Source organism: Echeneis naucrates, chromosome 22 (genome assembly GCF_900963305.1).
Source record: "Echeneis naucrates chromosome 22, fEcheNa1.1, whole genome shotgun sequence".
Lineage (NCBI taxonomy): Eukaryota > Metazoa > Chordata > Actinopteri > Carangiformes > Echeneidae > Echeneis > Echeneis naucrates.
In genome coordinates this window covers 16981493-17009464 of record NC_042532.1, presented here as the reverse complement: position 1 = coordinate 17009464, position 27972 = coordinate 16981493, and the positions used below count along the sequence as shown (strand labels likewise).

At 44.6% G+C, this 27972-nt stretch overlaps 1 protein-coding gene across 1 annotated transcript; it reads right to left on the bottom strand.

Annotated features, from left to right (window-relative positions):
• Positions 1-747: 747 nt before the first annotated feature.
• On the bottom strand, positions 748-27443 carry plekhh1 (pleckstrin homology domain containing, family H (with MyTH4 domain) member 1). The gene is made up of 30 exons (XM_029494428.1): positions 27363-27443; positions 22908-23091; positions 17116-17178; positions 16280-16429; positions 16097-16180; positions 15700-15781; positions 15433-15603; positions 14203-14957; positions 13574-13652; positions 12389-12480; positions 12126-12273; positions 11420-11562; positions 11120-11230; positions 10793-10879; positions 10292-10450; positions 8871-8951; positions 8479-8658; positions 8285-8396; positions 7436-7548; positions 6346-6522; positions 6164-6261; positions 5893-6070; positions 5268-5423; positions 4757-4854; positions 4354-4495; positions 4079-4221; positions 3834-3963; positions 3544-3627; positions 2790-2936; positions 748-2162 (listed from the first exon to the last, which is right to left on the bottom strand). The coding sequence occupies exons 2-30, from the start codon at positions 23049-23051 to the stop codon at positions 2010-2012; spliced, it is 4260 nt and encodes a 1419-aa protein (XP_029350288.1). The 5' UTR covers positions 23052-23091; positions 27363-27443; the 3' UTR covers positions 748-2009.
• Positions 27444-27972: the final 529 nt, after the last annotated feature.

Below are 27972 nucleotides of genomic sequence, written 5' to 3'. Positions count from 1 at the left end.
CTTTGACTGAAATATTAATTTTGTTGCCATTGCATAAACCCTGTGTTTCCTGAATAGATTTGACACACTGCTGAAATGTGTTTTGTTAGGGACGGCCGGGGAAAGTTTTGCTCCAACACAAGAAAACAGGCCACGATAATTACTGATGCATTCAAGGACTGAAATTATTTTGAGAAGCACCATAAAAGTGTGGCTGTATTTTTTTTGTAATCACTGAGAAAAACATGTAACCGCAAATGAAGAGACACAGCAGTAACATTTTTCATGGCAACTGGATGCTTGATTAAAAGCCGTAATACCACTGCAAAATAAAAATAAAAAATAAAGTCCACCACGAATAAAAGTCACAATGTGAATAAATTGTTGTCAGTAGGTAAATAATTAAAAAAATATGTTTAACTATAATAGAGAATACATCAAATGCTGTTATGATTCTGAACAAGCGTTAATATCACCAATTAGCTAAATAAACATGAATCATAGCTCAGCAAAATATGGTAAACTTTAAAAGGAGATCATTTTTTAAAGATAGAATTGAAAAGGCAGCAAGTAAATAGCTTTTAGATAACTGTGGTGGAGTGAAAAATGTAATAGATGCTTCTTAGAAGAGCAGACGTATAAAACAGTGTAATATAGATAGCGTCAAGTCAAATAAAAGTTCTTTAAATTGACCTTTAGTACAGTGCTCGATTAAATCCAGGTGAAGAGTAAAGCTACAAGGAATGAAAAACAAAATAAAACCTGGCAGAGGATTGTAACATTTATTTCATGACCACACGTACGTACAGTACAGGCAACATGACAACATCTTTCAAACACACTAGCTCAGGTACAGTAGCAGACACACACTGCTCTTAAATTACAGCAACAAACGTGACACTACATTTTCCTTTAAAGCAAAAGCTAAAAACTGTTAATGGTAATAAAAATAAATAGCTAATATGGACACAACTCTGACAGTGGTTTGATCCAAAACAGTTCAAGTCATTCAAATATTATGGCAGCTCTTTTTAAAACCTGTCGCCTCCTGTTTTTCATTCGACTGTTGAAATGTGTCGATGTCTTCAGAGAAAATGAACATTGAACACTGCAATTTCACAGATCCGCTACACATACAGTATGTCAGTTAGATACCTTTCAATCCCTTTACCTTATTGAGTACCAGTTACATATCATTAATGTGGGCTAAATATTACCTTATACTTTAAAAAAATGGATTGTTAAAGGTTCCTTAAGTGTCACCTTGATTTCTCTCGGGGGGAAAAGTTGTCTTTCTCTCTGTTTAATAAGGAAAATCTAATTTTACTGGGGTCGAAACGATTAAGTAATTAGTTGGCAGAATGAAAAATCACAATTAATTTATAATTCACGTCTTTTTGAGTGCAAATGCCAATCTAAGAACACCAACATGGGCTCACAGAACCCGCAACAGTCATTTTTTAAAATCACTAAAGGAGCCACAGATTAAATGAAAACAATTATCACATAAACTGATTTTAATACAGGTTAGTCATAGCCCTAAATTGGAGTAACATTAGAATGTGGTATATATCAGATTATGAAACTAAAATCTATGAATCTCTAATTTTATTCGCCCTATAAGTCCCTTTCTAATTGCTCAGTACCTCTTAAATTCATGGTGAATAACTACAGTGGCACGCAGCACTGTAGTTCAGAGGCTAGAAAATAAAAGAAGCGTGACCAGAGACAACCAGTCATCATGAATAAAGTTCATTTTCAACAATGAATTACAACGTGACCTCCCACCTAATTTAAACAGAGTTGAAACACTCTGAAGTTGTACAAATAAATAGTCTCTAAAGACTAAACCTAACATTTCTAAATCTAAAGCTTCATTAAAAAAAAAAATCCTCCTGTACCTGTTGTGTGAGAATGGATATAAAACCAAATGTACTCCAGTCGAAAGTGTACTAAAGGAAACCTTTCACCAAGCCTCAGACGGTCTGGGTTTCTTTGTTTGTTTGTTTGTTTTGTGTTGTTTTTTTAATTCACAGTAGTGTGGGGCCCTTGGTGGTGTAGTTCATGGCCGGGAAGTGCCTGCTGTCCACGTCCCAGTGGCCCAGCGGCTGCTGTGAGGCGGGCGGGAGGCTGGGGTTCCAGTGGTTGATGTAGCTGGCCATGAGCAGAGTCAGCTCCAGTATCTGAGATAATAAGCAAACACGGGGCAGATTAAGAGGATTGTGTTTCACTGTGTTCTGGGGAACTGGAGACACAGGATCGCTCACAGAGGAAGTGAAAACCTGAGAAACACAACTGATCCGCGGTGAAGAATGCAGCCAAGTCTCACTGGCTTCACCTACAATGGTAACTCTGTAAGAGCTCCACAGAGATTCTGCACATAAAATAAAATAAACAATCTGTTTTCTCCATTTGCTACAGGTGAGTATGGGAAAGTCACTGTTCCCTCCTTTATCTTTACAGCTCCCTCAGCACTGATTCCAACTGCCCGCATTTCCTTCACGCCTCAGCTGCTGGTGCTTTAGACCACACGGGCCTGACAGATGAACTCAAGTGCTCCATCATCATCATCATCACCTGCCATGTTCCCAAAGTGCTCAATGAAATTGACTGACCTGGATCTAACTGAGCTGTATTCATACAAGTGGGTTGTTGCAGTCTTTTTCAAATTTGTGAAGCTACCCCGCAGTCTTTCCTCATACACAGCCTCAGATAATCCAACGTTATGATGGAACACCTCATATATCAAGAGAGAGCAGAAACTAATAAGTCAGACTAAAGAGTAACAAGGATGAACACAGGAGACACACCTTTGGTTTGGCCATAGCAAAGACCAGCTTCTCCACGCTCTTCTTCCCGACGCCGGGTTCCCTCTGCTGGCTCGTGACCACCATGAAATCATCACAGCAGCCACCGAAGGTGACCACAGTCTGGTAGGAGTACGTGACCAGAGTTTGCTGAAAAACAGAAAGTATTTGTGTGTAATAGAAAGAGCAGGATCAAATGCAAACGGGGAGAAAGTTCAGATTTTACTGCCGATCCCAGAATAAAGCTTGGATTGCATCTGGGAAATCACTCTGGGTTTGCATTTCTTGTGGGTCAAATTGAGTGTAAAGAAGCGTGACATAATTCCCATCAACCGATTTTGATTTTCACTCTTTTATTTTTTTCTCCTCCAACTTCCTCGGAGCACACGAGCAATTCTGCCTGCCAGACCAAGACAGACAAAGAGCAACATGGGGCTGCTGAAAATTACAGAGCTCACTTTAACTTCGTTTACACATTGGACCTGCTATCTGTCGAGGTCAAGAACGTCAAAATAAGAGTCTGACTATTTTATTTTCCTGTGGATTTCTCGTGTTTCAAATACCACAGAATAAAAATCATTCCAGAGGAGCTGCGGTCAATCCAGCTGAGCACAGCAGCCATTCAAATGTAAGCAAAAACAAATATCAGCGCTGAAAAGTTCTTCTAAAATGTTCTAAACAAACGTCATGTCATTCTCTTTTCTCATTTGTTTTTAAACAGACCGGGCGGCTGCTGATTTAGGTCTTTTCAGCTCACCATCGTATAGTCCAGCACACAGAGCCCATCCTCATTGACTGCCAGCCACACCTGGCTCTGCTCAACAGGAGAGGGGGGGACCGGCTGTGGACAGAGGACAGATCAGTGTTACAGCTGTGCCTCAGTGCAAAAAGTACTGGGTCGTCATCTGTTATATGAGGAAGCAGGATCACTCCACTGTCAGACTCCCTCTTACATTCCTTGGAAGGTGATGTTCGTAAAAGGAGCGCACGCTTGTAATTCATCATCAACAGGATTGTCACAAAGAAAACAAGGTTTTGTGCTTTTACCTTGGCACTGAAGAGTTTAGCCCCAAACAGGGGCCATTTCCGAGCCACAGTCAGGTATATTCTCACACACTCGGATGCACTGCACCCACGAAGCACAGACCACTTAGTGGCCAGGCGCTCTGTAAGATCTCTGGAATAGGAAAAAGAAAGAACATTTGAGGGCTTTAATGTAATTTCGATCTGAGTTAGTTAAGGCGATACACACGTTGTCCACCACTACTTTGTATGGAGCGCAGGGATTTTACCTGAGCTGCTCTGAGCTGCAGTCCTGTTTATAGCGTTTGGGGTAGAACCGCTCCAAGGCCTGCAGGAGAATCAGCTGAAATTTAGGCTGAGGAGAGCCGGCGGGGGAAGAGGCAGCTGGTCGTTCCACATCACTGTGTTCAACCTGGAGGACGAAAAAACAAAAAGAGAAGCCTGGGTTTAAAAAAAAAAACAAACAGATTTTCAACAAAGTGCAGATGACAAAACAGTCTAAGTCTAAAAAGCATGCATGTAGCTTGACCTGGTCTTTACAGACCTGTGCCATGAGGGCAGCCACTTCAAGGGCCAGCTCTTTGTTCACTGGGAAGTGGCCCTGCTGAACTTCATCGTTGACCTGGTAAGCCAGCAGGAGGCGCTCTCGCTCCGTCTCTCCTTTCACCTGAGCTCTGAAACACAGTCTGTGCACCCACACGAGGAAAAAAAATGCATCACGAAACATGTTCTCCTGGCAAAAGATTCAGTTGTTTTCCAAAATGCACTAAATCTAACATCCCTGCAAGAAGTGAAAGCGGCAGACCACACATAGCACATCAGCAGCTTTTATTGTACAATGTTTAGGACTGCATGAAAACAGATGCCAAGGAAGGGTGTGTGTGTGTGTGTGTGTGTGTGTGTGTTTGTGTCTAGAAAAGCTCAAATCAAACAAAGAGAAATCCTACCTGCTCTTGTATGTGAGACGAACAATCCGCGTCCCCTCATTCTTACCAGGGTGCAGCTCCTTCAGGGCCTGTTCCCACTTGGAAATTACATCACAGATCTGACAAAAGGCAGATGAGTCAGTCTCAAATCATAGGAGAGCTTCTACCTCATCTCTGGCTCCGTCTAACAAAAATGTTTATTGAGATGTAAAGCCTGTACTCATTAATGTCATCAGTTTACAGGCTGGTTTAACATGACTGAACAGTAATGAGTGAACATAATGGGAGCAGCAATGTGTGTCATAATTGAACGGAATCGGGTTACAGTTTCTGCCTAAATTTGAAAACCAAAGAATTCACAAAAAGTTTGGACAAGCTCAATTTGTCAAAATAAACCAGAACCACTCACTTCTGATCCTCCAAATAATCAGGTAACATGAGACTAATGATTTGGCTGGATACACCACAGGAAGCCAGCAGCCTCAGTGGCGTTTTGGAAGGTCTCGTCCATCCACTTATGTTCGCTCTTTACCTTGGCAGACGGCTGCAGGCAGTGCTCCAGGTCTTTGCCCGACGGATCGTCGGTGAAGAGGGCGAACCCAGACAGCTGAGGCTTCCTCATGCCAACCCTCTGGTTCAGCGTGTTGACAAACTCTTCAACTGTAGTGGAGCCATCGAAACCCACCACCTACAGAGACCAGAGGACACAAGGTGACAATGTGGTAAAGCAGCGGAACCACAGCACGGGCCTGCAGGTCTGGGCTAACCAGCTGATCAAGCTGTTACAACCAGCATAGTTTCTGCATTCAGCTCAGCACGAATGGTTAAAATTTTCAGCTGTGACGAGTTTTGAATCTAAAAAGAATGTGTGCAATGTGCTACACTTCACGTTTGATAGTAATCACATTTATCTTGCGTTCATTAAGATGGAGTCTGGATTGTGAATTGTTGTCTCGTGGTTTTATTAACCGCCATGTTTAGCCTTTGTCAGCTGTTCTTTCAGTCTTTTAATCAGGGGATTTGTCACAACACATTCCCTTCAATGTGTTCAGGCTTCTCTTCTAACTGGCAGTATTTCCAAGACCGTAACAAGACGAGACAGGATGAGACGAAGGACACACCTTCACTAAGACGTGTGAAAGAAGCCTCTCAGTTACCTGATAGGTGTTGTTCATGAAGTGGACCGGGATGCTGAATGGCAGTGAGTGGTGGTAGGGATTCCTCAGCAGGATGGAGACAATCTCCATGCGTGACGGTTTGGCCTCCCGCTCTCCGTTCTGCAGGGTTCGCTCCACAGACCTCTGACAGTACACTGCGTACTTCCCTACCTCGCTCCTGCGTGGGAGAATGATGGAGGTGTCAGCGATGTACAAGAAGCAGCTTCAGGATAGGTTTGTGTTCTACTGTTAGGCCATGAGCTTGAGCTACCTTGGGTCGGCGTTGCGTTGCAGATACTGTCTCAGGTACCAGAGGAAATGTTGTTGGGGAAGGAAGAGAGCGACACACAGCGATAACAGCTGCCAGCACTAAAAGAGGAAAAACACTAAGTTAAGTTAGAGGCTGATTCGGAGCGTCCACCTTCATCTGTCTCCTTCCGTCTTCGGTCTGACCTGCGTGAGGGAGTAGTTGTGTGGTGTCCTCTGGTTGGTCTGCTTGATGAGCTGACAGTACATTTCATTCTGCAGCTCTGGGTGGGTCAGGCACACTTGTAAAGCGTTCTGGGCCAACGATGTGTGGTAGTCCACAGACGGAGACTCGACCAGCACGTTGATGAAGAGCTGACAGGACTGCAGAAAGAAAAAAAAAAGTTTGTTTCACCAAAACTTCCAGCAGGTGGAGGCAAACAGCTGAACAGACAACAGGACTTAAAAATAAAGAGAAAACTGGGTGGTGATTTTAAAACAACTGAAATATCATGAGGTGAGATCAGCAGTGAGGAAAGAAACTTTTACTAAGAAGAGCTTTCCTCAGTGGTGTCAGGGTCATTATCTATTCAAAGACTTGAAAGGCCCGTCATCTCCATTCACTTCATTTCTTTGTGGCAGTTTGGGACTTATTTTTCAGGCTGACTGCTCAAAAAAAGAACCAGGCCATTCAACCTTCAAGCCTACAGGCCTACTGTAGCTGATGGGGCTGTGAAGCGTGAGCCGGCCAGGGTGGGGACTCCTGGGTGGGCGCAGCAAGAGTTGAAAAGAAAGTAAGAAGGATACGGCATCCTTCTGCGAGGTCCCTGATCTGCTCTGATCCTATTTCTCTTCCCCCATCTTCTGGCTTCTATATCCTTTGCTACCACTCTCCGAGGGCCCTGACCTCCCACGTCAGGGCTCCTTTCACACCGGCTGTAAAGCCGAGGAACAGTTAGCCTCAATCAGAGCAGATAATCAAGGCCATTATCTCTCTTCCACACTTTTAATGAGCTGGAGCTCTCGTCCTCGAGCCTTTGATCTGCTTTAAAGGCAAAAGTAGAGAGCCACGGAGTGCATCCAGGAGTAGGAGGGCATAAAGGGAGGGCAGTGGCAAGGACACGCTGAAGGAGGATGGATGACGTCTTGGACAGACCCTCACAGTGAGTAGGAGCAGGAAGAAAAGGAGAAAAGGATTGGGAGAAAAGGATGAAAGGAAATGGAGAACAAAAAGTAAGTGGGACAGAACAAAAGAGGCAGATAGAGACAGAGAGAGAGGGCCAGGAGGGAGACTGACCTTGAAAAGCTTGAGAGCTTCTGTCTGCAGAGCTTCAGAGGGCAGAGTGGTGAGAGGCGAGCGCAGACCGTCCTTACAAAAGCTCAAGGCCTCACTCCTCCACAAGCCACAGTCTGAGAAGAAAGGAGAGGACGCACACACACAAACACACACAAATATATATATATATATATATATATATATATATACACAGACAGACGCAGATTGAGTTTCAAAGCTTTAATGACTCAACAGCTGACAGAAATTCACACGGCGCTCCAGCTGTAAACACTGTCTGCAGTGTGGATTAAAGCTGTCAGACATTTAGGGTCATAGTCAGACGTGGCCTGCTGCTCTGCTACTGATCTAATTTGGATCCTTTTACAGAAAAATCCAGTTGTGGTGATGTAAGCAGAATTTAACAGCGATCAGATGTTTCTCAGGTGTTTTTATTAAAACTTATACTTGTAACAAAAAGTATGAGATGGTTTTTAAAAAGGAGACTCGTGCGGCCGAGTTAAAAAAAAAAAAAAAAAACATTCATCCAATCCAGAAAATAAGTGGCTGTTTAAAAATAGGGCTCTGGATTTGAATAAAATGATACAGTAATTAACTTGGCAACACAAACTTGCTTTTTGGACAAAAGAAAAAAAACTTGGTCTGTAATGTAATTACGTATTTATAGGTTCTTCAGAAAGCAAAGGAGGATGTCAGAAGTAGCCACGGCTCCTTATTTCCTTCCCCAAATACAAAGTCAAATCTCTTTTTAACGTCTTTGAATTAACCCATTTTGTTGTTTTCCTCGCATGCAGAGTAAATAATACAGTTTATGGTTTACGTGTAACTGTAGCATCTAGAGATCTTTCTCACCTGGGTCTCCCTCTGCATCGAGGAGTTGACCAATCAGCTGCTCGTACTCCGTGCCCACCTTGAAAGTTGCACTGCTGCCGGCTGCTACGGTCAGATGATACAACCACGTGTCCTTCAACGGATAAAAACATGCTTATTTACATGCAAACAGTAGAACAGTTCAACATTTAGGAAGGCAGCTCCTGTTCCTGTACCTTTTCCTGTTTGGTGCCAATGAGCAGGTATGTAGGACTCTGGTCTCGGGGCTGCACCACTAAAGTGCAGTGGGAGGAGAGGAACCCTCGACTACCTGCTTCATAGTCCTCATCTGAATCACAGGAGCGATCCACCTCCTGTACCGATGCCTCCCGCATCTGCAGCTGACCCAGAGGGAGCTGAAACAGAGCGAGAAATTCTGCGCATGAAATGAATGAATTGTGTTTAATTCAAGAAACATATTAAACTGACATCCAACTTTCTCTATATTCCAATATTTAACTCAATCCACTGAGAAACCTGCAAAGCATTTGTTTCTAAAAAAAAATCCCCACAGAATTAAAACCAGGTGAGTGCATGTTATGTGTCAGGAAAGGCTTGTTTTGTGAACCTTGTCTTCCTGGTTGCGATAGTAGTAGAAGACTTTTCCAACCAAAGAACACCACACCAGCTTTGAGTGTCCATGTTTGACCTGAAACGGAGAGACAAACAGCAGAAACAGTTTGAGAAAAGTTTGTGGGAAAAGTTCCTGTGAACTTCTGTTTTTCTGTGCGAGTATGTGCCCTTTGAAGCTCAGACCAGAGAGCTTTTTAAACAGCTTGACAGATGTCTGATTTCTACATCTGACCAGCAGATGTCCCACGAGTGTACAGACAGTGTGGGTGTGAGAGCGGCATCAAGGACTTCAGCAACAGTAAAAAAAAAATAAATAAAATAAAATCCTGGACCATAATTTTTTTATTTCCAAAGCAGAGCAACAACTGATTCCTGCTGAATGAAAACAGTCCATTAAGCCCCTGATTCCAGCAGGAATACAGTTGCAGATGGTTTTGGATGAAGATGCCTCCAACCTGAAGCCAGCTGTGCATCTATCGGATGGGGGCCACCAGGTTTAACTGCTGAGAGGCAAAACGGCCCCTAACTGAACGGAGACCCCTCATAACCAGCAGATCAAAGACAGCTCGCAGGAAGAGGATGGTGTGTGTGTGTGTGTGTGTGTGTGTGTGTGTGGTGTCCATCATCTCAGCTTGAGGCTGTCAGTCATCTGTCAGAGATCCATCACACACACCCGTCAGATGTTCAAGTGTCCTAACTTTACCAGCAGACAGGCCTCAGCCGAGGAAAGGCAGGGAGAGAGCGGGTGAGACAGAGGAGAGAGATGGGAGGAGGACTGGGGGGGGGTGTCGCATTCCAGCAGCAGCTCTGGTCTTCCAGCCGTGTCCCAACGTGAAGACGGTTTTCAAGAATCTGCCTTCAGAGAGCTCTGCCACCCCCCACAGTAACAGACACCTCTATATCTGTCTGGAAGACGTTAGGCCTGAAAATGAGTTATTTCTGGCATCCGCTCCGTACCTCCCACAGCTAGAGTGGAAATAAGGTCTTCGAAATGATGAAGCCAAATAACAGACAAACACATACATGCATTGTTGAAAAAATTAAATAAAATTATATATATACTATTTTATTAATTATGTTGTCAATCGTAATTTTTAAGTCTTCAGTGGCTTCTACCTTAACTATGGAATATATGAATGTTCACTGTCTGCTTCTCTTCAGCTTCTTTAATTTTATACCTCCATGATAATATTAATAAATTTTTCTCTCATTCCTTTGGTTTTACTTCTCACTGTATAGTTATGAAATATGAGACTACAGCCTGCATCTTAGATTAGCACATTGTAGAATAAAGTCTGGGGACAGAAGAGGGAACTAGCCTGATTCTGTGTAAAGCTACTCCTGCCTCTCCCTTTATATGTGTTATCCTTTCACCTAATTCCTTAAAATGGCTAATATCGACTTCTGGCTCCTGACCTTTGTGAGCCAGCCTCTAACGGTGGGCTTGGCGGTGGTCTCCACTGTAACTGGGCTGCTGGCCTGGACCTTGAGTATGTTCTGCAGGACACGGATCCACTCCTCCAGGATGTTGGGTGAATCGGCGGTCAGATAGAAGATCTTCTTCTCTGTAATCAACTGATTAGAGAAAAAGGCAGAAATATGGGAAAAATGCTAAGCCAAGCCGAGCTAGATAACATCATCGTGTCAGAGGAGATCAGAATCAGGCTCCGAAGAGCCAGGAAGACATTCCAGCCCAACGCTATACCTGATGTCATCTAAAGCTGCATCCCTGGTATGCAGCAGCAAAGCTCTACTGTGATGCAGCTTTAATGTCACAGTCTTTGAAGTGTAAATAAAAAACTGATCAGCCACAGAACAGAGAAGAGAGTCGTCACAGTGCGCACAGTGTAAATCATACACAGCTTGTGAAGTACTATTGGGCCCCTTTGCTGAAGATTTTAGATGTTTTCCACTTACTTGAAATGTCTGTGCACCTTCTCCACGAACAATACGGCAGGACGAGTTGAGCTCTATCTGACCCTGAGGTTTCCTGATCACATCACTCTGAAAACACAGACCAAATTATACAATATCCCGGAATTAAAGAATTACTATCCCACACCAGGAAATGCAAGTGCGGTGATCGGAGATGCCCTTATCTCCAGCTCTGTGTGTTAACCTGCTGCTGGTGCCTTTCACCACGCACACTAACGGACTGAATTTCGAAATATTCCTGCCATGTGTTCTGCGCAGGTCGCGAGACCTTAGAAGGAGGCAGACAAGTTCTCAGCGAGACGCACTCACGGGAGATTTGTAGTAGAGGATCTCTCCATTCCTCAGGATGAACCAGCGACGTTTCCAGGCTTTGACCTGGCTGCCCATCTTCAGCAGGTACCCAGACTTCTCCAGCATTTCCTACAGACACACACAGCACAGATTACTGCTCCACCCTGAAGGAGTCATAGCCATCATACATGTGTATCATAATAATGATACATAAATGCAGAAGTGTAATGTTTTACTGAAAAGTTTCTTCTATTGTGCGTTTAAAAAGGTGAAACGTTGTTGTTGGACACTTTGATTCCACAATAACACAACACAGGCACTCACGGGCCCAGCGCTTTCACAGGAATAAGAGGACGTCCGCTGGAGTTTATGCTCTGGTTCTGAATAATCACTGTCCAGGGAGTAGGCATCAGGAGGAATGGCATAGTCACTCTCAGAGCTTATGGAGGACATGGACACACCTATGTGGACAGATGAGGGCACAAAAAACAGAAAATCACAATTCCAGACATTCGACTGGTGTGTCCTGCTGCAAACAACAGGTTGGTGAACAGAAAGTGCGCTTGGATGGAAAATCCAGGATCTCTTCGCATCGGTCTGTGCTGATTGATGTATTACAGCAGTTTTCTGGTGTGTCCTGCTGCTTTCTGTATTTTTAATGCCGTATCTTGCATCTGCCCCGTGTGCTTGTCCCTGAAATCGAATGTCTGGAATTCAAAGATTGTGTTTTCACCTTCACCCACTGACAATGGGAAGTTTCTCTTTGTTGGATTTATTGGTGTGTGTGTGTGCGTCTGCCTCAGCAAGAAAATTAATCTTGTTGTACTCAGTTCTATTGTATTCAAGTCTAGTGTACCATTATGTTAAACAGTGAGCTGGAGCAGAATCATTTATTATCACATTTATATTACATATAATCTGGATCCATCGAAGAATTATGTGCTTCTTACTGAATTTAGATTCAGATGTTTCTGGATCTGTTTGTTGACCATAGTTCTGGCTGACCACAGTGTACAGTCCTCACCTCTTTTGACGGCACGTGGGCTCCCTGGGACACTGCCCTTCCTGTCTGGGCTCAGGATGGAGGTCCGCAAACTGGCCAGAGAGCTGCTGTCATCCTCTGACCCGGAGTCATCGTCAGGTAGAGGCACGCTGCTGATCTGAGTGGCTTTCTGAAACGAACCATTGGAACAGGACGGTGAACCAAAACCACAGCGTCTTTTAAGAAGACTGCTCTCAGAAATGACGAGCTGAATAGAGAGGAAACGGCAGATCCGCTTTACTCACCCCTTTCAGCGTGGTGTAGACCGGCACATTGATGTTCTTATAGATCAGCTGGGTGAACGGACCAGCTGCTGGATACTGGGGTAAGTTGGACCCTGCAAAAAGATGATTTTTATTTTTTTATTGTTTTTTTTATTTCTAACTGTTTTAAAGTGCTGCTGTCATCCTGGCAGTGTCTGACGCTGCTTATCTCCTGGCGAATCCAGAAAAATTGGCAAAGAGGCAGCAAGTGTTTGGAGCTGGGAATACGGTGTATGGCAGTTTGAGGCAAGCATACACTCACCACATGTTACTAAAAGCAACAAAGCTGTTTTGCATCACTTTAAACCTGAACGGTTGACTTATATTAAGATTCACCCTGATGCAGTTGCCACAATAAAAAAAATAAAATAAAATAAAATAAATTAAACGTGATTATCTCTGCTGTAAAGTTGGACATTTTAACTACTACTTTAATTTCACAGATATTCAAAACAGAGCAGATCTGCTTTGAAGTAACAAAGACCAACCCCTCCCATGTATTCATTTTGCCAGTTCACGTTCAAAATCCTCAAATAACAGATGCACCTTAAGGCATAAACATGAGAGGAAGCTGAAAAAGCTGAGCAAGCTATGGCTTAATCCACAACAGCCCGTTTGGCAGTCAGCTACCTCTAACTGGCAGCAGGGAAATTCGATAGTCATAGAGCTGTCAAACCTCAGAGTCTGCAACGCGGCAAAATGGACGATGTTGGAACATAAAGCACAGCAGTAATTACACCCAGACCCCGTCCTCTCATTGCAGCTGATTAAAAAGCAGCCTCTCCCTCGGCCTGTCTAAACCTCCCTCCCCCCATTTTCTTCCCCTGCTCTTTAAAAGTGCCACATCTGCACAGGTGTGTGAAGCCTCGGGCCACAGGAAGTGACATCAAAGGCATCAATGACAGATCCAAACCTTCCACGCTCAGCGCCCCTCCCCGCCCGCTACAGCAGCTTAAGCATCAGCTGAATGACATGTCACTTCACAGCACTGACTCATCTTCCACACCACAGGCAACACCACCCAGGCTCATGTCAACCACACACACACCAGATTAGCAGCTTTGTCCTGTCTCATTTAGAGAAGATTATTGGATTTTTAATTCTTTAGTGTTGTAGGAAGTTTGTGGAAGAGCGGACTGCTGTCTTTTTTTTTTCTCTGAGACTCACCTCGTCCGGGGCCCCGGGCTGCAGGACTGGCCTCTGACACTCTCATTCCTGACTTAGCCACAGCATAGATACGACTCTCCTGCAGGGAGAAAAACGGTCAGAAACTTTCCTCCTCACCTCACAAAATTCATTAGTAATCACTTCAAGGCAACAAAATCCCCTTGGCAATGAGACTGCATGAATCACGAAGAGCCTGAAAATGGAAACTACATTTATTCGCCTTCTTGTCATGAGTTTGAAAATATCAATGCCACTGTCGCCATTATGGATAATTATTAATGTTTTGAATATGAGCTTTTGCCGCCTGCAACCGACCAGCTTAGCCTGAACGCAGGGATACACAGGCTGATCCTCCAGCTCTTTTAGGACCCACCAATGACCCTTTTACATCTCATTCATTCAATCTGTAAAACCCAAAGTTGAGGTTTTATGGGGGAGTTACGGGCCAGACTACTTCTTGGCTCCACTGGTGGTCTCAACCATGAAACATTTAAATAAATAGCCCACCGTAAAATGGTAAGTTGTTAAAACGAATGAGATATAACGTGGTGGTGAGTTTTAGAGCTGCTGGTAGCTGTACAGAAGCAGCAGCAGTCATACAGTGAGGTGATCATACTGGTCCGTCATACCCATGAAGGGAACCGGTGTAGAGGAGGTGTTGGCGGCTTGAGAACTTCTGGATCCAACCGCTCCAGCTCTTCCGCAAGCCCCACAAAGGAGACTCCATCCCGGGACGACTCCTCTGATCCTGACCCCTCTGTCACCCCGTCCATGCTGTCAGGAAGCCCGTCGTCTATGTCCGTTTCCTCCACGACCTGAGAGAAGGGCGAGCCAGCGGTGCCGCTGCTCTTCAGAGTGGAGGACGTGGAGGATGGGGTCATGATGTCGATGTTAACGTTGAGGTGGTGAAGTTTGTCCAGGCTGGGCTGCGGCTGGCTGTAGTGCTTCTTCACCAGCTGGATGCTGTCTCTTGGGGTGAGCGGAGTTCGTACTTTGGGTAACGTCATGCTGGTGCCCGACTGGTGAACCAGAGGCTGGGGGGGATTGGGAAATGGGTTGTTGGTGGAGGGGGAGCGCGACAGCAGCGGGCTTTGAGGAATTATTCTGACGGATGACTCTGGGGAACTTGGTCCATGGGCCATTTCATAAGTGGAGGACGAAGAGGAAGAGGAGGATGACGAGTGAAGGCAATGGGAGCGGAACTTGCTGTTGAGTTCGTCAGAGGAATTGTCTCTGTCTGAGCATCCCGCCTGTCCCTCTGGGCTCACTGGTAAAACGGGGCTGCTGGGCCCCTCCCTGCCCCGTCCCTGAGAGAGGGCATCATGGACCGCCAGGTCTCCGAGGCAAATCCCTGTACTGACCTGCTCAGGATGCCTTTTCACATCTGAGAGGAGGAGAAGACAGATAAATCACCGAGGCTGATGGAGGCCCGGAGGGTGTGGCAGTGTGACCAACGTGCACTGTGGAGTAAAGACTGAACATATCAATCAGTTTATGCTGGAGGTTTAAATAGTTTCTTTTCAAACTCACTGAAGGTGCTCAGAAACTGGATTATTCTTTCACGAAGCAAAGAAGGATTAATTCAGTAACTACGATCAATGTCTGCAGTCGTTGCTATTATAAATGAATTATTATTATGTTGGAAAATGTGAAAGCAAAACCTACAACAAAACTCAAAGGTCAGGGTAAGGAATTTTAGACAATCATTGAAATGTGTTATGTGGGGAGATTTTGTTGATCGGTGCACTCAGACTCGAGGTCACTCCTCCATTACTGTTTTTGCTTTCGCGATCAGCCCAGCTGCTTCAAAAGCCTCCTGTCAGCCCATCCTGAAATGAAGTGAACCGAGGCCGGCGCACCTGTCGGCGAGATCTTGATATTAGAGGCAGCACCACGAGGACCCGTCTGTCTCCAGCTGTCGTCTTGGGCAGGTGGCGTGCCGGGGCAGCTGGGAGGAAACAGTGGACTGCTGGGCACCAGGTGGGTATCCATGACAGGGGATCCTGAGGATGTTGGTTTCTCTAAGAGTGCTGGATGACAGAACAGAACACGACGAGTGTTTATGATCAACGTTTTGGGGAAGCTTGCATCAGTTCACTCTGTTTCAAAGCTCTTGCTGTCCTCACATTGTAGTTTATCCTGCAGCAGCATTATCTGTTCGCTCTGCTTCAAGTTGGCCATTTTCAGCTGTTGGTTCTCTTGCTCCATCTGCGACAATGTAAATACAAACACATATGTATATTTATTTATATGCAAGAAAACAGAAGGCAGACTAGCTGATCGCATTTTTAGCGCTTTTTTTTTTTTTTTTGCCCAGATCTGAAAGTTTTACGACCCTTTAAACTGTTTGAACTTAGAAGCACGCAGGTTTATACTGATGCATAATGCTTTTTTATAGTTCGTCGACACTTTGCAGATAAAACTTGGGTGTGTAAACAGTTGTAGATAATCCTTTTAATCACAAGCATCTGTTGTGTCCACAGATAATTTTACCCACATCTAACTGTACATGTTTGAGCTTACCTCTCTGAGCTTAAATGTGACCCAGTCTTTAATCTTGGCTGCTTTCTCCTCAATAACCTTCGCCTCCTGGGCTCTGATTAAGATCTGCAGTCAAAGAAAACGGCGTTTGTGGATTATTTCAACCTACATTTCATGAACATAAATGGGCATTTCTCCTCGTTTATCTGATGGCTTCATCCCTACCTGTTTTTCCAGCTGCATCTCTAATCTCTCTATCGTGGCATCTTTCTCTTGAACCTGACTGGTCAGGTCTTGATACTTTTTGTACAACGAGGTCTCTGAGTCGCTGGTGTGTATGTTCGCAGACTTCAGCTTTTCTTCCATGACATGGATCTGAAATGCATAATTGGAGCAATAAATACAGAAGCGTGGCCAAGAGACAGCTCAAATTTGCACGGTTCATTCAGTTTTGACAGGCGGCAGACAAGAGGAAAAAAAAAAAGGAGGATACTTGTTGCCAGCTCTGATCAGAGAGAAAATATCTTTCAAAGCCCTGAGGGACTTTACCTTAAATTACCACCTACAGTAAACACCTGGAGCTGCCAGTAATGACAGAAAATCAGACATTAAACCCGACAGCAAGAGATACAGTATGTGTGTGATTCATATGAGGTTTCTTTGCCTCAAACCACGCTCTCCTTTTGTTGAATCACATCAAAGGTTGACTAATTAATGGCTGCAAGTCCAACAAAAAAACACTAAATCCAACTAAATGTGACTTTATGGATCTCAAATATAGATCCACGTATTGCATCAGTCAGCACTGAACTGACTGATGCTGAGTTTTATAGAAAAAAAAGAAGCGTTGAAGATCAACTTACAAACTTTTTCTGTAACTTTCAACCACAAATCATGGCTTTTCGTGGCAGCTGGACTTTGTTGTCCAGTTTGCTCGAACACAAACTGAGGAAACTAACTGCTGAGACAGGCTGGGAGATTATAGAAATATAGAGCATGAACCATGAACCAACTATGAAATACATAGAAACAGCACAGAAGGATGAAAAATGCCGGTCTACCTGTTTTTCAGCGCTCTCCGCCCGCTGATCGGCCTCCGTCACCCTCTGCTCCAGCTCCTGCATCTGCGACAGAAGAGGTAAACTCGGTTTTGAACAAACGTCACTCAGTCTGTGTATGTGGCGCAGGAGTTGGAGGTGATCACAGGTTAAAGTTTGTTTCATACAACTACAGCTCAGGTCCTGAACCGCGCTAAGAAGAGCCCAATTAGACAGCTGGACCACCTAACAGGAGTCTGGAAACACACACACACACACACACAGATGCATCACAGTACACTTAATCCTTGCTGCCACAGGGGAGTCATTTAAAAGATGAATGTCTTAGGAAACAAGACGAGCCCCGTTATGAAAGCCTCTCTAATCAAGAAGATGTTGCTGAATCAGGAATGCATCAACATATGTGGGGAACAAAAGATTTAACAAGGAGGGGCACTTCAAGCAAGAAGGACCCAGAGACGGGGCAGAAGCAGCAGAGAGAACATCTTTCACAGCAGCACTGCTGGTCAAACAACAGCGCGATAGAAGAATGCTCGTATGTGTGTGCACAAGCTTGCGTCACCTTTTGTGCAAGCATGCATACTCATGCTTTCAAAGGCAAACACTGCCCATCCTGCAAGTATGCATAGACCTGCAAGTACCCTCTCTCTCAGCAAGCCACACACACACACACACACGCACGCATGCATGCACACAAATGCTTTCACACACGCCAGTTCAACGTGGGTTCTCTTTCCTCTGAGTTCAGTGACCCGGTTGAAAGGAGAGCAAATATACCAGTGGATTCACTCTGCTTGAGAGATACGTTTGAATTCCTCCAGCCATCTTTGTCTGCCTCGCTTTGTCTCTCTATCTCTCTCTCTCTCTCTCTCTGTCGTCACCTCCATAAAGGTCCCCTCATTCCCAGAATCCACCGCTCACAGTTTGCCTGTTGCCTTGCAGCCAGATTAACACTCACTCAAACCAGAGCCATTTGGAGGAGGAGGCGTGGGTGGAGGCTGCTGGTTAGCGGTTGGATGACTCCTCACCTCAAGATCAAAAGTTTCTCTCGTGAGTCAGAGACTTTACAGAGTTTGGGCCAAAAGAAGCATCAACAGCTCACGTTCACCACTCAAGGAACAAAGCAAGCCAGCACTTAAGGTGAAATATAAAACACCTCAAAGGTCACGGGGGTCGGACAGATGCGAGTGGCCATCAAATGGCCTCAAAAGCTGTCACATCGCATTTTGAGGACAGGTTGGAGGTCACAGGGACAGGGAAGTGGAGGTGGTTAGACCTTGGCGACTGGGATTAAAGTGAGAGCGTGCGAGCTCTGCAGCACTGTCAGTGTGACGTGTGAGTTTTTTTCTCTTAATCATCACAGGCGTCAGGCGAGAGACAGACTAATGTGTTGCTCGGTCTGGTCTTTTTATGGGATTTATGGACTCCAATAAAAATCTATCACCAGCTTTATCCTTTAAACAATAACCAATTGCAAATTTGTGCTAAAGTCGTGCAGAGTCATCTTATTTGGATGCAGGCTGCTGTCCTGCTGCATTACAGTGAAATTCAGAGGGACTGAATAAAGAGCTTTTATTTTTAAACACATAAATCAAAGCATTAATAAGATGTGGTCAATTTATATCGACCATTTCTTCTTGAATTCACAGAAAGTGTGCTATATTTTATGATGGTCAAAGTTAAATTGGTTTCACTGGGAAATGTCTGCTTGCTGAATGCTCCACCTGCCTCTTTAGCCATTAACTATTTCATGCAATGCTTAGTAATGACTCTGGTTCAATCATTAAATGTTAAAACTGCAGAAAGAGACCTAAAATACTGAAATGACATCTATTCTCACGAGGCACATCAGCGATTTGTTCGAAAAACTGCTCCAAGTAACCTGTAAAGCTGTAATCACTTTGTCTCAGTGATTATTTATTAAATCCGCTGTGATCTTTAAATACATGCAGATATGGAAGGTAAAAGAAAGCTGGCTCTTTGCTCTCCCTGCATAAAAGCCAAAAAGCCTTAACACGAAACACAAATTCGGTGAGTTGAACTATTAAAAACAGCTGATCCAAAAGAAATCCTCTCATGAAAATAAATATTTATACACACCAGTGTGAACCTAGTGATCTTTGCACAGGCCTCCTGACTGATACTGCACCACCAGCCTGATTCATATAACAGTGTTTTACTCCTCGGGCCACGTGAGGCTTATGGAAGAGATTAATCTAATTTGTCCGGCATTAGATTAGCCAAGTAATGAAAGGAAACCTTGAAGTGGGAATACCACCCAATTTAAAAATTCCTCTGAATAAGGTATTTCTATTTTCTTGGAGAGCAAACGAAACTCTAAACCGAAGCTTCTGGGTTTAATTCCACAAAGCTCTGATTCCCAAAAGTCTCACTGAGGATCTTGATGTTAAATCATTCCTGTAAACCTCATCTCTTGGAAACCTTCTTGTTTGGTTATTTACTGGATCCTGGATGTTTTCATTTGTTGAACTAAAGTCTTATACTGTAATGAGGCGAGTGAGTTGTGACTGTTATTTTCTTGTCTTTGCGGTTTATTGAATCTTGTCTTGCTGTGTTTTGGTACTGTACCCCTTCTTTAAGCTTTTAAAATATCCTCAAATATTTTCTCTGTATCATTTTCAGCCATGCTAGCAGCTCAGTAGTGTTGGGGTCTTTGTGAACTCTGCTGAATTTAAAGATCCCAAAGCTTTAAATCTATAAGTCCAAAAGTCCAAATAGCATGTTGGTCATTTCCCAGATGAAGTGGGGTTTAAACCTTGCTGGTACCAGATCAGAATCTGAGAATATATCATTTCCGCTAAATCAAAACAAACCAGAAAAACTAAGGTTGTGATGACAACTCATGTGGAAACTATCAGTTCTTCATACAAGGAGTGGACAGATTTAGCTCATTTATTTGACTTCATATTCCCAAAATATGCTTTTTTTCCAGAGTAAAGTTATGTCACTTTGGTTCCACAAGGAAATATCCTTGCCATGCAAATCTCATCTTCAGTTTTGTTTTTTTTTTTCTGTTTGAGGGAGTTTCTGTTATTATAGTCCAACAGCTGATGCCATTGATTACACTTTCTCAGTTTAAACTAACTGGAGTGGGGTAAAGGTCCTGTTATACTCACAGGACTAACTGGCACCTCCTTCCCTCCCTCCTCTGCTTCACTTGCACTCAGCCTCTGGAGATAAATGCTATGTCACAGTCAACCACGTCAGCTTCTTTTTTTTTTTTTTTTTTTTTTTTTAATGTTTTTCCATACCAAAGTGGGTCAATGTGTAAAACACTCCTAACTTGGCAAGAGAGGGGATGAAGAGCGTGAAGCGGTCTTTCCAAACAGCAATAACGCATGAGGGAATGGGAGTCGCTCAGCACCCAACACCCCCACCCACAAAAAGAAAGAAAGAAAGAAAGAAAAAAAAAAAAAACACACACTCAGCAGCACGGGCCTCCACTTACACTCCGCTCTGCCCTTTGTGTGTGTGTGTCAGTGTGTATGCATGTATGTTTAAAAGCAGGAGCTAAACAAAAAGCAATGGATTGATCAGAAATAACGACAACAACAACAACAAAAAAAAAAAGACATTGAATTTTCTTTCTTATGGCTACACGGACAAAAGGTTAATAACAAATATTGTCCGGCAGTCAGTGAAATATTTATATTTAAACATTTGATAACATTTTTGACTGACTTCAAAGGCAATGGCATCATTTGTTGGACTCCACCAGTTCATTACTCTGATAACTACAGTGGACTGCCATTTTGTTTCATTTCATGAATCCAGTCTGACAATGACTAAATAATCTCAGTCTGTTACCATAGAATTACCGTAGTAGCAGTTTAAGAAATCTGTTAGTTCAGATTGAGCGTGTGCAGGATGTTGGAAGGTTACGTTGACTTGGAGGTCACAATGGAGGTCTAAGTGAGAGAATAATAAAAGAGATGATGCGTGACAGTTAGATAGTTAGTTTTGGTTTTCTGACAGATGCTGCACACAGATGTTTTATTTATGTTTTACAGGTGAGTGATAAGCTGCAGGGACTCTTAGGTTGATAATATGTGAAATATCCTTTTAGCCGGTGTTGATCCTCCTCCAGGATTATTACAGTTGAAGCATTCATCAGCGTTATAAATGTGTGCTGCCTGGACTCTCAGAAAGGAGCTGGTTTGACAGAAGCTGACAGACGACACAGCAGGGAGTCGTCCAGCTCTTATCAGCCACCGGGTTATGTTTGGACTGTAAACATCCTGCTGACTGACTGAATGAACTACTCCACGGCTCCAAAATTAGAGATGATGCAGGGAGCGAACCGCTTTGACCCTCCAAGTAAAAGCAGCTCCAAGCTTTCTGAGTGCACAAAGAGCGGCCGGTTGTAAAGCTACGAAGGCAGAGGAGTTTTCTGCCACTGGACTTGCTCCCCTTTTCTCTAATCCAAACATTTCCACTCTTTTACCAACAAATCTTCAGAAGTGGACCGAATCTCCTGATGACAGTTGATTACTTTCCAGAGTGTCTGGTAGCCAGGCTTTACAACAGCCACCACTTTACAAGCATTTGGCTGGCTGTTTGCGGTTATTTCCCCCAACTTGATGGGAAGCACTGGGAGCGATGAGTTAAACCTTAAATATTCATTTGGGCTGAAACTATAGCCAAGCACCGATGACACAGGGTGAGTGGACCAACTGTTTACCAAATAAGATGAGTAATCTCATCTTTACGCACACAGTCGCCCACACCTGTATTTCTTCACTTGCTTTAGTTGTTTCCTCGTGTATAAAAAACATGAAAACGCTGCCAGAGGAGGAAGGAGAGGATGATATTAGTCAGAACATCTAGAGAAGTGTGCTATTTTGAGGAGGAAAGCAGCAATCATAGGAGTACGGCTCAAATGGCCACACGTTCGGTTCATATTAAGCTAATCCCGCGAAAGCAATGCCAGACGAAATCATCATGAATTCTGAAATATTTTATGTTTTGTCTTCCCTGTTGACATCTTACTGTGTTGAAGAAGAGAAAGATCCTCAGCTACGTCACAAAATGCCAGTGGGGCAGATAAATTCAGTCCGGTTTCAGAAGCTCAGAAAACTGCCCTAAGTACGTCCTGGCACGACATATCCAATCCAGTTTGGGAATGTTGTGGGATCCCCCATGGGAGGCTGGAGGGCGTTCCTGGTCAGAATGGTTTCTGGGTTGGTCTGCTTCCACTTAAGAGATCTTAAGGTAAGGACTGGGTTGCACTTGCCACTTTGTCAGGACTGGCTTGAGTCAGCGCTTCATAAATCGCTTTCAAAGTTTGTGACTAGTTAGTTTCCAACTACTGAGTTACTAAAATGGGATGGATCATTAAAAGATTAGAAATTTTTTTTGAAAAGACTTCAGCAAATCAGCTCCTAAAAAAATCAGTGGACGTGTCGAGTCAAAAACAATCAACATCAAATCACTATGAATCCTGTATTTGTATTTTTTTATGTGTATTCATAGAGTTTAGGTTTGGAATAAGTTGGAGATACTAAATAACGCTAACGTCACCAACATTGTGTAGTTTACTCGTCAGTGGTATCACATTTTATAATTTCAGGTACAGCGATTGATGTTTGTGAGGAATTTACATTATTATTAAAAAGCATTTTGATGGAAGTCAGTTTCAATCCATACTCTCACATTACATCCTTCCTTAACTGCGTTTCTTATGTAGGGAGGAATGAAAATGGGAGTGATTTAAGGCACAGCTTCTGTGTGCGACCTCTGCTCACTCTGCTACCCATGATGCTTTTCTCTCTTACCTTCTCTGCCAGCAGCTCTCGGATTTTCCCCGCCTGAAGTCGGAACCTCAGCAGCTGCATCTCCAGAGCAATGCAGCGTTTCTGCCAATCCACACTCGTGGCTCCAACGGCTCCTGACCCGCCGCTCTCCAGCACGTCAGCCATGGCGAGGATTCAGAGCTCTGCCTCTGGACTCACACTGAACCTACAGATGGGAAGACAAGTGATTAGATCTTGGTGCCGGTGTGGTGAGGAGTAATGTAGTCACTTCATTATGACGCTGAAAAATAAGGCAGCATATTACAAAGAACTTTATTTCAGAGCCAACTCGATGCACAAATCATCCTGCGATTGGTATTTCCTCAAGCGGTCCAGCTTCTGTTTTCATTTACAGCACAAGAGAAGAAACAAATGATTTAACCTCTGAAATGATCCTCTTTGACCACATTTCCCATGATTCACTGAGGAAATGTGAGTAAAGCAAACACTGATGAGCTCACAACAATACAAGTTGAATGAAAGTTTCTGTGTCACTGCAGAACCAAAGAGGTGCAAGAGGTCTGCAAACACTGACAGACTGTGTACATGCTGTATATGTTTTATATACAAAAACACGGCAGCCCGAAACATTCTTGCCTTTTAGCTCCTTGTCCCTCCGCGTGCCCACACACACTGAACAAAACCCCAGCAGGGAGGCTGTGTGTCAGTGGGGGAGTTGGGTTCATGCGTGCCGGCTCCCAGGCCTGTCAGCTACAAAGCAGGCCAGTGCTCTGTTTTTTAGCCAAATTACCTACTAACCCAATCCCCTGGTCTCTGCCCCCTCCCCAGCCATGCAATCCCTTCTTAATTACAAGGCAGGACTGAAACGGGATCCTGCGCGGCACAATAGTGTCTTTCTGCATGACAGTGCCATCACAGCAAGAGAGGGGGGCCATCAGTTTGCCTCGGCAAAGAAAGGAGGAAAGAATGTGTGAGGATGAATGGGGCAAGGGGCTGAATGTGGGAAACTGCTCTGAAGTTATTTTTACCTGAGGAGGACTGACTGGTGGTTATTTTTCTCTGGCAGGATACTCATTCACGAAGGTTAAAGCTCACATGAAGGACAGAAAAACGCCATTACCGTAAAAAGGTAGCCATAACAATCAGCCTTTGGGCTTCCTAAAACTGAAGAGACTGCTGGTGATGTTCAAATGGGAGATTTAGAGTGGAGTAAAAATGAAACTAGATCATGGAAGTTAGGGGGGTTTAGTATTCAAATAGAAAGACAGACAGACTCGTAGTGCAGCCAGACACCGTCAGCAGAACAGCAGACGTTCAAAGTCCAGCGACTATAACTGCACCATGGCGCTCCCTACAATTAGTATGCTCATAAATACAGGCCTAGCAAACAAATTACAGAAGTCATTCATGTGGAGGTTTCGCCAGCCTGACCGCCGTGACCAGGCCGGACAGTCAAGGTCCAGCTGCCGACGTCCTCCAGTTTCTTCCTGGGGCAGACAGGAGCGTATGAAGGTCAAATGGAGCAGGATGTTGGCGTGGAGACAAGAGGAAGTCAGTCAGTTTGATTAAGCCCTGCTAGGCCACTCCGGGACAAGCCAGGACAGAGGAGGCCAGGCCCTCCTCCAGGCGCTGAAACAGCTGGGTGTAAACAAGCCATTTGCTGGTTAAACACTCTCAGCACTGCCATGCTAATTCCTTTAGCACTCCCTTGCACTTTGGAAACGGGGGGTTAGAGCTCATGCCAGCCAGTGCCAGGAACCCAACTGAATAATCAACAAGTGCAAAGTTAAACTTTCTACTGAGCAAGACCAGGACAGGGAGGGAGGACAATCAGAGGTTAGAGAAGGACAACTCTCCCAGTTCACTGCGTAAGAATAAAGTCAACCCCAAAACACCGTCCTCTCAGGAATGAGGTCATTTGCACTGTGTGAGTGGGAGCAATGTAACCCAATGCTTCACTTTTGTTACCGTTTGGATTTAAACTGGAGTCATTTTCTCCTTTTGCATGAGCACAACCCTCCATTGTGGGATCTTTTATAGAAACACTGAATTTTCCATCCAGTCTGCTGTCACACATGTGAAAAATGCTATTCTCCTCTGCAGTGTCTTGCACGTCTTGCATGTGCCATTGTCGAAAACGTTCAGGTAGGAGGGGACGAGACAACAAAAATAAGCTTTCCGGTGTCTGCGGAGCCACGTGTGGTAACTCTGGGGCCACCCAAAGCGGGCGACCAGGAAGGGAGGTGGACGACAGGGGCCGAAGCCCGTAACGGTGAGTCTCCTCCTGGCTGCAGACGAGCACGACGGCCCTGTGAGCTTCTCCGCTGGCTGTAAGAGCCTGCACACAGCCGGGGCCAGAGCAAACACTGGGGAAGACGACTGAATGGAAACAACACCGCAAAGATCCCAGCAGTACAGTATCTACCGCAGCCATCGCCAACAACTGCCCCGACAGTTACACTGAATTATTCCGCACACTGAGTGAGATTTGATATCCAGAAAGGAGAGCTTTGTTTTCTATTTGAAACGCGGAAGATATCAGGGATTGTAATGAAGTTGTTTGGACTGCACAGCGTGTTACGTTGTCTTTTCTAGTCATAGTGACTGCTCCGTTGCCTTTTTCGTGCTCAATGAAAAGATCAAGGGAGTGTGCCGCTCCTCGGAGGATGCAGGCGGCGCACGAGCAAATTCTCAAGCCAGCCCTTACATTGACTCAAACATCCTTAATCACCGCACACTCACACACACACACACACACACACACACTCCCCTGGCCAGTTGAAAGTCTTCAAAACTTGCTTACCAGAGCTCGGACGGACACAGATGGAGATACGCGGGACGATAGATTGGAAACAGAGACACACACACTGACACACTGCTGAGCATGCAGCTGCGGTGATGTAAGTGATTAGGTGGTTCAGTGATATCATCCCCACCAGACATTTCAAATCCCCACTGTTGTTGTCTCTGCTGAGGTCCAACTTGCCCCCTCCTCCTCCCTTCTCTCTCTCTCTCCCAACTTCAAATGAAAAAGACTCCCATTGCACAGACAGCACGGGAGCACGAGTATAAATCTGGGTCAGTCACCGCAGATTCGTGTCAGCGTGGCAGATCTCCATGTATACACAAGCAGACAAAGATAAATTATCTGAGAGCACGCGGAGTCAAGTATGGGTGTGTTAAATATTGCCTTATCTACTCCTCTGCCGCCCCGTATGTTTAACAAAGGGGGACCTCTGTTGACTCCCATCCGGCCAAGTAGGCCTCACACTTTTGTTTAAACTAATGCTGCACTATTTTGGTACCATTTTACAACTACGGCAGGGATACCGCTCCTATAAATAAAGGAGGGAAAGCTCTGCTGCAGCTTCACATTTCTTAACCTATGCCCTTATTCTTAGAAATCAGAGGTTTCTGACATTGGGTGCAAAGGGAGAATGTTTTAATACTTTAGAAATAACAGCATTTGGCCTCGTTTTTATTGTTATCTTGCAATTCCTCAGACTCGAAGGGTGATTTCAACTCAGGAATTACTCAGACCAGATACTTCAAACAGTGGAGGTCGATTCAAACCTTCAGTCGACAATATATCTCATTTTAATCCTCCCCTCGTTTATCTCCTTATCTATCTTGCCTTTCTCCTCCTCTTCTGTCCATCTGCCTCACCTCTCTTCTTCCAACACCTCTCACTTTCCATCCTCCCTCTCCTCCTACAGACACCTTTCCCACCCTCCTCCTCCATGTTCCTCTGCCACTTAGGCAAACCTGCAGCTCTGTCCCAGCTCAGGTTAATGACAGACCTCTGCAAACTGACCACACTCATTATCAGTCTCAGCCTTAAACACAGGCCCTGACATTCCTCTGAAGTGAGGTGTAAACATCTTCTGTCCTTTAAAGCCTCCACTCTGCCGCAGCACTGCAGGCTGGAGAGAGGATAGAATTTGGCAGCAAGAGACACCCTTAACCACAGAGTCTGAGACGAGGCCATATATCTTCTGTCCATGTCCATGTCTAACTATGGAAGAGCTGAAGGACTCACTGTGATGTGTGCAGCAGTTTGGACCCGCTATGATTTCTCCAGATGCAAAGAGCGTAAAAGATATAAATCAAATAAAAATGTGGGGCACATAAATGTGTAATTCTTTTTAGAAACGGGCAATATACATATAGTAGCTGTAATAAACAGTGGAAGAGCTGCTGAGAGGGGCAAACAGAGGTCAAGATTTTAGTCCAAAAAAAGGCCACAGGGAACAGGTGTGCCAGGCGCGCACCGCTCAGGAGAAGAGGAGCGACGGCAAAACTGCAGGTCAGGATAAATAAAAAAAAAAAAAAAAGTTCACTCAGACATCAGACATCTCTGAAAACACGAAGATACAGCTGCTGTGCCCGTCCCGGTTCAATCTATCCTCAGTCATGTGCATTCAGATCGGCGCGGAAGCAAAAAGAGAAAAGTCGCTGCGCTCGCGGCCGCTTTACCTTGTGACTCTGCTGTCACCCACTTCTCCACCTCCTTCAGTCGCTTTTCCAATTCGTCGCAATCCCGTCTCATAACTTGGCGTCTTCTCCCCCTTCCCTCCCTCCCTCCCTCCCTCCCTCGCCGCCGTCGACTTCCCTCTCACTGCCGCCGCTCATTCATCTCTCCCCGGCGTCGAATCGCGTCCCGTCGCCGCCGCTGTCCTCCGGAGCGCAGACTTCAGTGGGACTCACTCAGAGCTCCATTCAACACTCATCCCATATTCCTTTAAAGGGCCCAAAGCAGGATCAAATTTCTCCAGGAGTCCCCCCCCCCCCCCCCCCCCCCCACACACACACACACACACACACACACCTCCTCCTCCTCCTCAGGATATTACATTAAGGCTGGTTCGGGCTTTTCCTTTAGGATGTAACGTCTCCTCCTATAGGGAGTTTTATAGGATGGCACACAGAGAGATCCAACTCTAAACACAGCTGAGTGGAAAATCATTAGGAAATGCCCATTAACTTAAAAAAAAAAAAAAAAAAGGGGGTGGCATTGGATATGTGGCATGTTAACTTTAGTATATTACTGTGCTAACTTCAATAACACTAAAAGTAAACTGTCATT